The 13068-nt window shown below is 38.6% G+C and overlaps 1 protein-coding gene across 1 annotated transcript in view; it reads right to left on the reverse strand.

The window, feature by feature from the left end:
• ccbe1 (collagen and calcium binding EGF domains 1) overlaps positions 1-13068 on the reverse strand; it is a 410340-nt gene that overhangs the window by 72919 nt on the left and 324353 nt on the right. Inside the window, exon 3 of the mRNA XM_069924029.1 lies at positions 1456-1508. Coding sequence (XP_069780130.1) covers positions 1456-1508 — 53 coding nt within the window. The remainder of the gene's footprint in view (positions 1-1455; positions 1509-13068) is intronic.

Consider the following 13068-nt stretch of genomic DNA (forward strand, 5'->3'; position numbering starts at 1 on the left):
ACATTATTATCCAGATCATTGATATAGATGACATATTCCAATCCCTGTGGCACCCCACTAGTCACAGGCCTCCAATCTGAGAATCAATCTTCCACCACTACTCTCTGGCTTCTCCCATCCAGCCATTGTCTAATCCACTTCACCATGAATACCTAGTATCTGAAACTTCCTGAATATTCTCCTATGTGGTCCTGTTCGAGGGTCTTACTAATGTCCACGTAGACAACTTTCCTGGTAACGTCCTAGAAAAACTCTACAAGAATGGTTAAATACGACCTATGTTGACTATCCCCAATCAATTTCTGGCCATCCAAATAATTGTATATCTGATTTTTTAGGACACCTTCCCATAATTTACCTACTACTGATGTCAGGCTCACCGGCCTATAATTTCCAGGGTTACTTTTAGAGCCTTTTTTAAACAACCTCCAATTCTCTGGCACCACACCCATAACTAAGGACATTTTATATATTTCTGTCAGAGACTGTGCAATTTTTACACTATTCTCCCTCAAGATCTGAGGGAATAACTTGTCAGGCCCTGGGGATTTATCCAGCCCTATATGCCTGAAGATAGCAAGCACATCCTACTCTTTCATCTGTATAGGTTCCAAGATCTCATTGCTTGTTTTCCTTATTCCCACCACTCTGTACCCATTTCCTAAATGAACACAGATGCAAAGAAATTAAGATCTCCCTCATCTCCTTTGGCTCCATACACTCTGATCTTCATGGGACCAATTTTATCCCTTACTAACCTTTTGCTGTTAATATACCTGGAGAGACCTTTAGAATTTTCCCTCGTATTGTCAGCCAAAGCAACTTCATGTCTTTTTTTAGCCTTACTGATTTGTTTCTTGAGATTTTTCTTGCATTTTTTATACTCCTCATTTGCTCTGTGTTGTCCACACCTGCTATATACCTCTCTCTTCTTCTGAACCAGATCCCTCAAAAAACAAGGTTTCTTATTTCATAGATTGTTTATAAAACAATAAAGCACAGGAGTGGCCCTTTAGCCTACCACATCTGTGCTGACAATAATTAATCCCATCTGCTTGCTCACAGTCATATCCCTCTATTCTCTGTCTGTTCATGTGTCTCTCTAAATGCATCTTACACATTGCTATCATACCTGCTGCTATATATAATATTTCATTTTCTCCTTAATTGCTCCCTTTAACCAATCATCTGGAAGATCTCTGTAAGTTTTCGCCATTGCAATGCTGGTTTCACCCTTTCAATTATATTTCCTTTTCCTGTTCCTTACTTCTAAATCTTCTCTGAAACATACAACTGACTTGTTTTCAATCCTTGTTGAAACATTCACTCTGTTTCTCTTTCCATAAATACTGACTGACCTAATGATTGATTCCTGCATTTTCTATTTGTATTTCAGATTTCCAGCATTGCCATTTTATTTTAATTTCTTCTTCAAAAAGTTGTTAACATTCTTACCTTCTGGGATACATTGGCCAAGGACAAACTTATAACCTCGACAACACTTCTTTCTGTAAATAGAAAATCAATATTTATAGCACAAATATCATGTGAATTCATTTAAACCTATATGCTTATTTAATTGAAACTTGAAATATGTTCTATGAAGCACAAGTCAATTAGCTATTTTTATTTGTTTTATAATATCTTTGTGTTTGTCTTATAAGTTTGAAAGGGGTTAACTAACAGTTGAAAGCTAGAATCTGCACTTCCAATAGAATATTATCTTGAAAAAGAAAATCCAGTCAAGAATAAAGTTACAGTTCAAAACCAATTAATGTTTTCCCTAAAATTCTCAAGCTTCTTTGTAATACATATTATATAGATCACTTTGTATTTTTTACAGAAGAATTATTGAAACATATTGTGTTCCATTACTTATTTTGATAATATAAAAATAAACTTGAACTATGGGAAAACTATATTTAACTTGCAAAAGCACAAAATCCCAGAGTTTTGTATCCAACATTTCTGGAAAAAGCCATCTGGCATGTAACCATCCAGAAACAATATCATCTTCCTTCCAAAACAGAAAAGGATTCCATGTATGTGAAGAAATGAGCACCAAAAGTAAACAAAATAAAATTGCATTTATTAACTTAGCTAAGACAAATAAGGTATGACTGCACATAGAGGTTTCATTATCATTATTCTCCTACCAGAACTTCAAACTTCATTGGTTAAACTTCAAGTCATTCTCTCAATAATAATGCTGTAGATCTTATGAGAATCTCAACCATTCCGGCTAGTATAGTTAATTGATAATAGTCTTGGCCTTATTACAAGAACCTTGTGAAAACCGACCTTGATTTGAACAGATTAGATAGTTAATTTTGTGGCTCAGAAAGTATTGTGCATTGAAAAAATTTTATGTCATGGGCACCACAACTTAGAGAGAACTCCATTTTAAAATGCGTGCCATAGCAAATCAGATCACTAGGCTGCACATATAGCTCTAAACAAAAATAGAGGAGTGAGAAGGATCAAGTGAAGGAAAGATTGAAAAGATAAATGATATACAGCAATGTTGAGGTAATGTGTAACAAATAAAGTGAAACAAAATGGTCAGAGTAGTTAATAAAGTGCAATAATAATCAATATCAATTCAAGGAAATGTTAAAAATCTAAAATTAAAGTTGCTGAACCTGAATATTATGAAATATTTTCAATAAAACTGATTAACTAATAGTGCAAATCAGGAAGCATCAATTCAACCTAATAACAATTGCTGTTGTGTGGTATATGCTGAAATTTAGTTAGCATTAATTATTTAGGGCTATTTAATGTCAAGGAAGGACAGGGAAAATGCACTGAAGGGATTACTGAAAATGAAGGATGACAGCATTTGGCATGGAAATCAGTAATTAGAATTGTTTGGGTGGGGATTTGAGGTAATAATGAACTAAAAGCAGACAGGCTAGAGTGGTTTACCCAACACCAGCAGCATAAGTAATAAAGAGTGAAAAAGAACAGACGAAATAAGAAAATAGCAAAAGTAATACAATAATCATAGAGGTTTTCATTTTTATAAAGATTGTAAATATCAAGTTGTTTCTCAAAAATAGTTTGGGTGATGAATTGTGGTCTTATGGTCTTATAGTTCCTGGTATGAATGAATGAATCAATCAACGAGTTATGAGGTGTCAATTCTTACTGTCAGCTTGTGAACTTTAGAAAGAGATGAGCAAGGAATTATACAGCTGCCTTCATTGACAGGACAATGGTGGAGAGGGTTTGTTGCTTCAAGAATCCACATATTGAAGCTATTTCTCAAGGGAACCAAGAAGAAGGCACACCATCACCTCTACTTTCTAAGAGTCTGAAGAGATTTGGCAGGTAATCAAATACTCCATCAGTTTTCCACAAGTGCATTGTAGAAAGTTTCACATGGAAAACAACTGGTCTGATTTGGAAACTTGGGTGGTCAGGAATGCAGAAGACTGCAGAAAGTGGGAAATCTCGCCAAGTCTATCATGGGCACTAAACTCCCGTCCATTTAAATCATCTATGTGAGATGCTGCCTCAAGAAGGCAGTCAACATCATAAAGAATCCCAAAAACCATGATCATAGTCTCAACTCACTGCTACCTTCAAATAGAAGGTAAAGAAGCCTGAAGACCAGCTCTCTAGGTTCAAGAACATTTTTCCAATAGCTATCTGGCTCTTGACGTTCCCCCTCCCCGAACTAGTGTAGCTGAAAGAATCAAGCATTTCAGTGCATTTATACTTTGCACTTTTGTATGCAAGAAGAAACTGATGTTTTCCTTCTTGCATTATATAGCTCTAGAGGGTTTTCATATTGAGTACATTTCCATTGTGTTACTCAGCACCACCTTTCACTCAACAATTTCAGATCAATAGCCTTTCCAATTTTATCAGAACTGGCAACTTCCCATGAAAGGTCATCAGTCTGTGACATTAACCCAACTTCTGTCTCCTCAAATGTGGATGCATATGTAGACTATTTTCAGCATTTTATGTTTCACAGCTGATTTCTGATACAGGTACCTACAGTCTTTTGTTTTCCACTTCCCTAATTTGTTTCATTTTCTTTTTCACCTCTCATCCTGTTTTTATTTTATATACATATCCTCCAGTCAGATCATTTGGATTATCAATCCTTCATTATCCTCCCTCTGCCAGCGCAACCACCACTCGTGATATTCAGTCTCTAGCCTGCTGCAGACATTGTCTTTGACTCTCCAGCCATCATTCTCATAGACGACTTAAAACATATTTGATTTCTAAGTTTTTTCACTTCTGATAAAAGGACCTCCACCTGAAACATTCACTCTGTTATACTCTTTACAGATACTTCCTGAACAGTGTTTTATTTTTTATTTCTATCATCATGTTAGATGGGGAAGGCTCTGAATTGATCTATCAGACAAGATACAGTAAGTATATCTATGCAGTTCTGTGAACCATCAGTAACAGGAAAGATGTAGTCCATCATTAATTGTAATTTAATTGCCTAGTACATCCCTTACGCTTCCATTTCCCTCTAGCCAGTCTCAGTGAGGGGTGGAGAAGATGATTCAAATTTCTAGTATCCATAATCTTCAGATAATGAAACAGTCTTCAGGAATAAAACATGAATGTCTTCAGACACTGTTACTGAAGTAAAAACACAATTCTGGAGAAACACAGCAGGTCATACAGTGTTCTTTCTGTATCAAAGATAAAGATGCAAAACCAATGTTTCAGGCTTGAGCCCTGCATCGAGGTATGACAAAAATATAGGCAGGTGGCTGAACAAAATGGTGGTGAAGGGGGGCAGATGGAGTTCACAGTCCCACAGGCAAGAGATAATAGGTGGAGAAGGGAGGGAGGGGGCACCAGCAAAGAGGGAGAGTGGGGATGGCTCTGTGAATGGAGAGGGCTGGAAGAAAGATAACAAGAAGGAATAGGAAGAGAGGGAAAACAGGGAGTAGGCTAGCAGAAACCTGAGAAGCCAATGCTAATACCATCCAGTTGGAGAATTCCCAGAAGGAAAATTAGGTGGTGTTCCTCTAATTTACAGGGTCATCTTGGTTTAGTCTGTGGCTATGGACAGACATATCAGCATGTCAGCATAGGAGTGGGGCGCAGAATTGAAATAGTTGGCCTCTGAGAGGACAGAGTGAAGGTGCTCAGCAAAGTGATCTCCCAGTCTGCATCCAATCTCTCCAATGTAGAGAAGGCCACAATGGGATCATTGGATGAAGTAGATGACTCCCACCTATCACCCCACCAGCCTCCATATCTGCTATGATCCCACCACTAGATAATGAACCTGGTCAGGTGGAGGCCTCTTGGTGGGAGAATATTTTGGTGAGTGTGACCACAACTCTCTGAGCTTCAGCATAGCTATGTATAAGGATAAAAGCAGACAAAATGGGGATGTGTTTAATTGGGGAAGGGCTAATTACAATGATATGAAGCAGGAATCAGTGAGAGTAAATTGGAAACAGATGTTCAAAGGTTAAAGTACAGAACTAATGTGGAGCAAGTACTAGGACCACTTGTACTGGGTTCAGGAAAGGGTTGTCCCACTGGGACAGTGAAAAGATGGTAGGAAAAGGGAACAATGGAGCCAATGAGGTAGCTAGTCAAGAGGAAGAAAGAAGCATATATTAGATATAGGAAACAGGAAAGGCTCATGAGAAGTAAATGTTAGCCAGGAAGGGACTTAAGATAGGACATTGGAGAGCTTGAAGGGGGCATGAGAAAGCCATAGCAAGTAGGATTAAAGAGAACCTCAAGGCGTTCTATGCATATGTGAAAAACAGAAGGATGATGAGAATTAAGGTGGGGCTGCTAAAGGATAAAGGAGGTGACATGTGCTTGGAGGTTGGGGAGGTCCTAAATGAATATTTTGCTTCAATATTCACAAGAGAAAAGGAGCTGGATCATGGTGAGTTCAGAATAAAACATGCTTGTGTGCTGGATATTCTTGATATCAAACAAGAGAAAGTGTTGGATTTTTAAAAAAATATTAAGATTGGTGTTCCCGGGGACGGATGCGATATACCCCAGGTTACTGTGAGAAGAGATAGCTGGGGGGAGTGGCTATGATCTTTGAGTCCTCTTTGGCCACAGGTGAGGTACCGGAGCACTGGTGAATGCAAATGTGGTCCCCTTGTTTAAAAAAATTAATAGGAGAATCCTGGGAATTATAGACTGATGATGACAAAGGTGTGATGACAGTGGTGTGAAAACTATTGGAGAGAATTCTTAAGGAGCTGATCTTTGAGCATTTAGAGAAGTACAGTCTGCACAAGGATAGTCAGCGTGGCTTTGTAAAGGGAAGGTCATACCTCTAGAGCGTAATTGAGTTTTTTGAGAAGGCAACAAAGGAAATTGATGAGGATAGGGCAGTAGATGTGGACTATATGGATTTTAGTAAGGCATTTGTCAAGGTCCCCCATGAGAGACTTGTTCAGAAAGTCATGAGGCATGGGGTCCATAAATCCTTGTCTGTGTGGATTAAAAAAAGTTGGCTTGTATGTAGAAAGCAGTGGGTAGTAGTGGAAGAAAAGTATTCTGCCTGGATGTCTGTGACTAGTGGAATTCCGCAAAGATCTGTTCTGAGGCCCGTGCCCTTTATGATATTTATATAGATGAAGACGTGGAAGGATGAATGATACAAAGGTTGGAGGAGTTGTGGATAGTGTTGAAGGTTGTCAAAGATTACAAGACAATGCAAAGTTGGGCAGAAAAGTGGCAGATGGAGTTCAATCTAGATAAGTGTTAGGTGATGCTCTTGATTCCATTCCAATTCAATGATCTTTTCTGTTAGTCTTCTCAATGGAGCTATCTTTTCTAAGAGGTTGGATGTGAATTTACACATATAGTTAACTATTTCATTAAACCTCTGTATGTCCTTTTTGCATTGTGGCCTTGGCATGTTCCCAATGGCGGACACCTTTCTGGGATCTGGTCTGATGCCCTCACTGCCAATAATATCTTCTCCAAATCTTAGGTCTGTCACCCCTAGCTGGCATTTTTCTCTATTCAGCTTCAAGTTTGCTTTCCTTGTTGTTTCCAGCACATTCCTTAGTCACTCATCGTGCTCCATTCTCGTGGTTCCCCATACTATGATGTCATCCAATGAGGTATCAACTCCATCCAGGTGCTCATAGACCATCTGGATAGTTTTGTGATACACTTTAGGAGCTGAGGCAATTCGGAATGGTCACCTTAGGAATCTGTATCTGCCAAAAGGACTATTGAACATGCTTAATCCAATTTTAACTGCCAAAATCCTGATGATGCATCTAACTTGCTGAAAAACTTTGCATTTGCAAACTGTGATATGATTCCTTCATGTGTCAGAAGCTTAAAGTGTTCTCTGTTTAGATCTTTTGGATTCAAGCAAATTCTAAGCTTTCCATTCTTTTTGTCCACAATGACAAGTGAACTCACCCACTCCATTGGCTCATCTATCTTCTGAATCATGTTCAGGCTTTCCAACCTGTCCAATTCTGCTTTATTTGCTTTTGAAGTGCAAATGGAACTTTTCTCCATTGATATATTATCAATGGCACATGTTTATCCACTCTTATCATGTGTTCTCCTGGAAGGCAGCCTAGATCCTGAATTAAGTCATTGTACTCTTTCATGAGTTCATCATAGACTGTCTCTCCTTCACTTTCCACAACGAGGACTCTTTTTACCAGGTTCCATTTCTCACAGGCTGATAAACCTAATATGGCCCGTACATCCTTTGGTTCCACGATGAATGCTAGCATATGCTCTTTGTTCTTGTGTTTCACTTTGACTGTGCATTCTCCTTGCACTGGTACATCAGTACCTAAATATCCTATCACCTTTACTTTTGTCCCATACATCTTTGGTCTGGGTCTAATCTTCTTCAAATCAGTCTCTGATAGTATATTAATTTGTGCTCCAGTATCCAATGTATACGTTATTTACTTTTAATCTCAATGTCCAGTCTTTGTTTTCTTTCTTGTTTTCAGCCACATCTACATAGAATTCCTCTATCTCCCTTTCATCTACTGCATGAACCTTACTTTGTTGCACTTGGTTCCTACAGCAACGGGCTTAATGGTTACTTGTGTTGCACATATTGCATGTTTTACCATATGTTGGACACTTTTTTGGTAGGTGTTGTGTACCGCATCGACAACATGGCTTTCAAATGTCCCTTTCAATTTTGTTCACTGGCCACACCTCTCTTTCTATTTTGGTGCACTTTTTAATTAAATGGTTTATTTCTGTTCTTGATCACTGCATCCATGTTACAGCTAGTTTTACTTAACAGCTCTTTTGACTGCAATGTTATTGTTTCTGCAGCCCTACAGAGTGCTATGGCTTTTTCCATGTCTAGATTTTGCTCTCTCAGCAGTGCCATGAGGGCTGCAAGCCTCCATTGCAGATCTTACATATTGTCTCCTGCTCTGTGTCAGCCCCTGCTGGCAGCCAAGTGTAATCAAATGGTAAGGCATTATTAGTTTCATTGCAACCATGATCATTATCATTACAGATTGGGACCGCTCCCTCCGAGACTCCCTCATCCACTTATCCATTCCTATTACTCTTCCCTTGGCATCTTCCGCTGCAGCAGAAGGGAGTGCCACATCCGCCCACATCTCTTCTCTCATCATCATTCTGGGCCCCAAACTGTCTTTTCAAGTGAAGCAACACTTCACTTTGTGCATCTGCATAGTTAGCTATTGAATCCGATGCATTCATTGTGTCCTTTTCGACACCGACTTGGTGATTGCTTTGCTGATCATGGTCTCTCTATCCACATCAGTGACAGGGGCCAACCATTTCAATTCTGCTCCCCACTCCAAAACTGATATGTTTGTCCATGGCATCATATATTGTCTAACCAAGACTACCCATAAATTGGAGGAGAGCACCTAATATTCTGTCTAGGCACTCTCCAACTGGATAGCATTAACATCAACTTCTCCAGTTCCTGCTAGCCTGCTCCCCATGCTCCATCCATTCCCACCCCCTCTGTCTTCTTTCCTCCAGCTTTGTATCCCTTTTGCTCTCCATTCACAGAGCCATACCCCTCCCCCTGTTTGCTGGTGTGCCTTCCATCTCTTATTCAACTGTTACCTTCTGCATGTGGCCTACATTTTGCCCATACCTTGATGTGGGGATCAAGCCCAAAATACTGGTTATACATCTTTATCTTTACTATATAAAGTACACTGTTTGACGTGCTGAGTTTCTTCAGCATTGTGTTTTTACATGAAACAGTCTTTACCTAGCTATAGAAAAGTCTAGTCAACAAATTTGGCTTGGTCAATAAATATTTGCACTGCACAGGTGTGTAATGTCAACCATCTCCAACAATCATCAAACCCAAAATTTCTACCAGGACTAGATTCCTCCATGGAATAGGTAAGAGTTGGGAAGATCGTGTGTTCACTGGTGGCTTGAAATTTAATTGAATCAACTAAATGAATAATCTGGCTGCAGAAACTGGTCAAAGGTTGGATATTCTTCAGTGAATGGTTCACCCCAGACTTCCCAGAACGTTTACATTGTTTCTAGAGAGTGACAGGATTGTTTTCTGCTTGCCTGAACAATTCCAATAGATTCACAAGCTCAGTACCATCTTGCCCTATATTTCTCAACCCTGTGGATCATGGTCCACTGATGTCTCGTAGGTATGTTATAGGTGGTCCACAGCAACAGGGCAAAGATTACTGATATCATACACAAAAAGTATGTAAAACAAAGTTGTAAAACTATTGACAAGACAAAGCAATTTTTTTCAAAAATAAATTCCCACCAAAACAAGTCCTTGATGGTCTGGGAAAGGGGTTGAGTTTGGCGGTGCACCCCCACCCTCATCCACTACTCCACCGCATTCAAACTTCACTCTGTACCACTGGTAATCCATGGATTTGTCATAGGTGGCCCACAGTGAGTAAAAATCATACTTGATGTTGCCTATGCAAGAAAACAAGTGTTAAGAACTACTATCTACACAGAAGCTGTCCACATTTACCATGTCAAATTTTTCCTTCCTCCATTCATGATGAACCATGATATGTCAATTACAAGATGCAGCATGGAAATATAACAAGATTTCTTTAATGTCTTGAGGCAGGTTCATCTTCTACTATCAGAAGAACGAGGGCAGAAGACATGAAGGAACACATCTGCTTGCAAGTTCTACCCAAAACATTCATTTTTTTGAACGGAAGTATTATTGCTGTTATTCCATCACCACTGGCAAAATCCTGCGACTCATAGTACAGCACTGTCGGGAATGAAAAAAATGGGCTTTAAATGTTGACTTTGCCAAAGACTCTCAGGTAGAGTAAACAGATATTACTGGCATTTTTGCATTGACAAAGTGAGCAATGACTAATGGCATCAAATAAATGACTGTGTGGCTGTCATCAAATAATTTGTTGTCAGCCCTGTACCAACTAGATAATTTCCCTCTGACCTCACAACCCAAGAGGGAGCAGTCAATATGGAAACAATAGGTACGTCACAACATATTTTCCTTTAATTTTAACAGGATCACTACTATCGTGAAAGAAGAATGGACCTATTTAAAACATTGAAACTTGGGTTATCTGGGACTAGGAATGTGGTTTGAGAAGTGATGAAAATAGATGAGAAATGAAACAAGAGATAAAAGAATGTGGTGCTGCTTTTATATATCACAATTGTTTGCTTCTCCACAACCTGCACCTAAAATTGTCATAAAAATTCTTCTCATAGTCTTATCTCTTGCTTTAAAATTGAAGTTAATACAATTTCAAGGAAGTGATAACAAACTCTTGTACAGGTACTTCCCGACTTATGAACTACTTGACTTGTATCCATCCACACAAACGATCGATTTTTAAAAAATATACGCATGCACAATATAGTGCGCAGCGTACAGTCACCACTCTGTAGACGCACTAGAAAGATGGCAAGCAAAAGGAAAAACCTATCCCTTGCCGACAGATCCATAAAGAAGCAGAAGATGACACTAACTTTGGAGTTAAAAAAAAAATGAAAGTTATCAACCAGAATGAAGAAGGAAGAAAAGTTAATGATATTCATTAAGGTTCAGATACTTCAGAGTTGTGATTAAAGTTCATATGTTGAAAATTTGAATTAAAAAGTTTGTTTTAAGACTTTGTTAATCCACACATGTGGGGAAAAAAAATTCTGACTTACATCGTCCATTCTGAGTTACGACCAATCCTTTGGTCTCAATTATGGTCATAATTCGGGGATCACCTGTACTATAATTATTAATTTGCCATTTTAAAAAATAAATCTTATTGTTTCAAGCCAAATGTCCATCAGTGACATTTACACATTAAATGTAGTATTTAAAATAGCAAATGTTACTGAAAATGATTTATGAATTGTAATGAAGATAGGGAATGATGGAAATTGAAGAAGGACAAGCAGTGAATAAATTGCATATTTAAGAAAAGCTACATTAATTAGATATTATCATATAAACATTCCACATTTTGAATTTTGTGCAGGAACTAAAATCAACCCATTCAAATTGTTAAGATTCATTCATTTAATAAGTTTAGTAATTGCCACAGTTGAAAGTATCCACCTGTCAAAACCTGACACAAGCCATTAAAATGGAAGCAATACACTTACTTGTGACAGCTGAGCACTGATTAAGTTTGCACCACTGACCTTGTCTCGTGAAAAAATTAATCTTTCTTTCACCATCTATTATGCAGAATTACCTTAGCAACCTACAGGATACCTTAAGTAATTAGCTTTAACTTTTCAGAATTTGCTAAAGATATACAAATATAACATATGTTTATAACAATATTTTTCTTCACTGTTTGTGGTGAGAAACTTTTCTTGTTTTGAAATCTTTTTTAATTGATGAGAACTAAATGAGCATAAATATAGTTGATGTTAATGTCTTCGGCCATGAAATTCCACAGACTCCTGTGTTGGGGTTGACATTGATGCAAGGTCAGGAGAAGGTTATAGAATTAATCTACAACTAAGAGGCACTCACATCAAAAATACTAAATTTAAGAATGTCTAGGGTGTGTAGATTTAGGCACTCAACCCAGAAATACATCAGTTCAGTCCCAACATAAATATCTTCCATTTAAGTTGATAAAGAAGGGGAAATCTCAAATTTAGAAATCATTGAGATTCATCACACTTCTGCAAGATGGGTCTCTGCAATGGGCCTCAACAAGGCTGTCAGGAAACTAACACTGCAAGTCACTACTAATCATATCTGCTTTCCCACTTATTTTTGGGGCTCCCACTACAGTTATGCACGAGAAACCCAAATATTTTTACAGCTACAGTTCCCATGCATGCCATTAGCTACCCTATAAATATCTCTGCTGGGAGTCTCCAGGCATTTCACTGATGGGTATTGGAGGCAGAGAGTAGGTAAAGTCAATCGGTTCTCCAGGTAGCAATATCCACTTTTGCTGAGGCCAGTGATGGACACATCACTCCCAGTCCTTTCCTGAAACTCTTGCAGTTCTGGGATTAGAGAACCACTGATGATCTTCTCCCTGCCTTTGGGTTTATACTTAAACACTTATTTTGGCTATTGGTGACATTTTAATCTATTCTCACGCGAATTCATATGAGGCTCTCTTCACTTATTTATTGCTCATATCATGCTGTTTTATCCAGAAATGCAGCTGCCTCCAGTTGCTACCATAATGTCCCCATGACATCTGTTTCCTTCACTCCCCTGCGACCTGCACCCCCCCACCCCCACTTCATCCTCATCAATGTCCCTAACTGGTAACAGCCTGATCTTCAGTCTTTGTCACCCAGACTAGCAGAGATATTTATGTGAAAGCTAATTTCAGTGATACACAACGTTGACCATTCTTTATGTCCCATTGATGCTGCCCAACATGGTATGGTCCACCAGCAGATTGTGTTTAGCTTCAGATTCAAGATTCAGTGGTCTCCTATAGGTCTTCTGACTGCAAAAATGTGTATGTCTTCAGTTTTTGGCTCCAGTTCTCTCCCCATTCCATACTAGCAGAGCACAAGAGTTAGCTGCACATGTCTGTACTGAAGAGATGTCCATGCATTTGAGGACATGGACAATTTGAGTTGACAGAAAAGACT

Source organism: Narcine bancroftii, chromosome 3, assembly GCF_036971445.1.
Source record: "Narcine bancroftii isolate sNarBan1 chromosome 3, sNarBan1.hap1, whole genome shotgun sequence".
NCBI lineage: Eukaryota > Metazoa > Chordata > Chondrichthyes > Torpediniformes > Narcinidae > Narcine > Narcine bancroftii.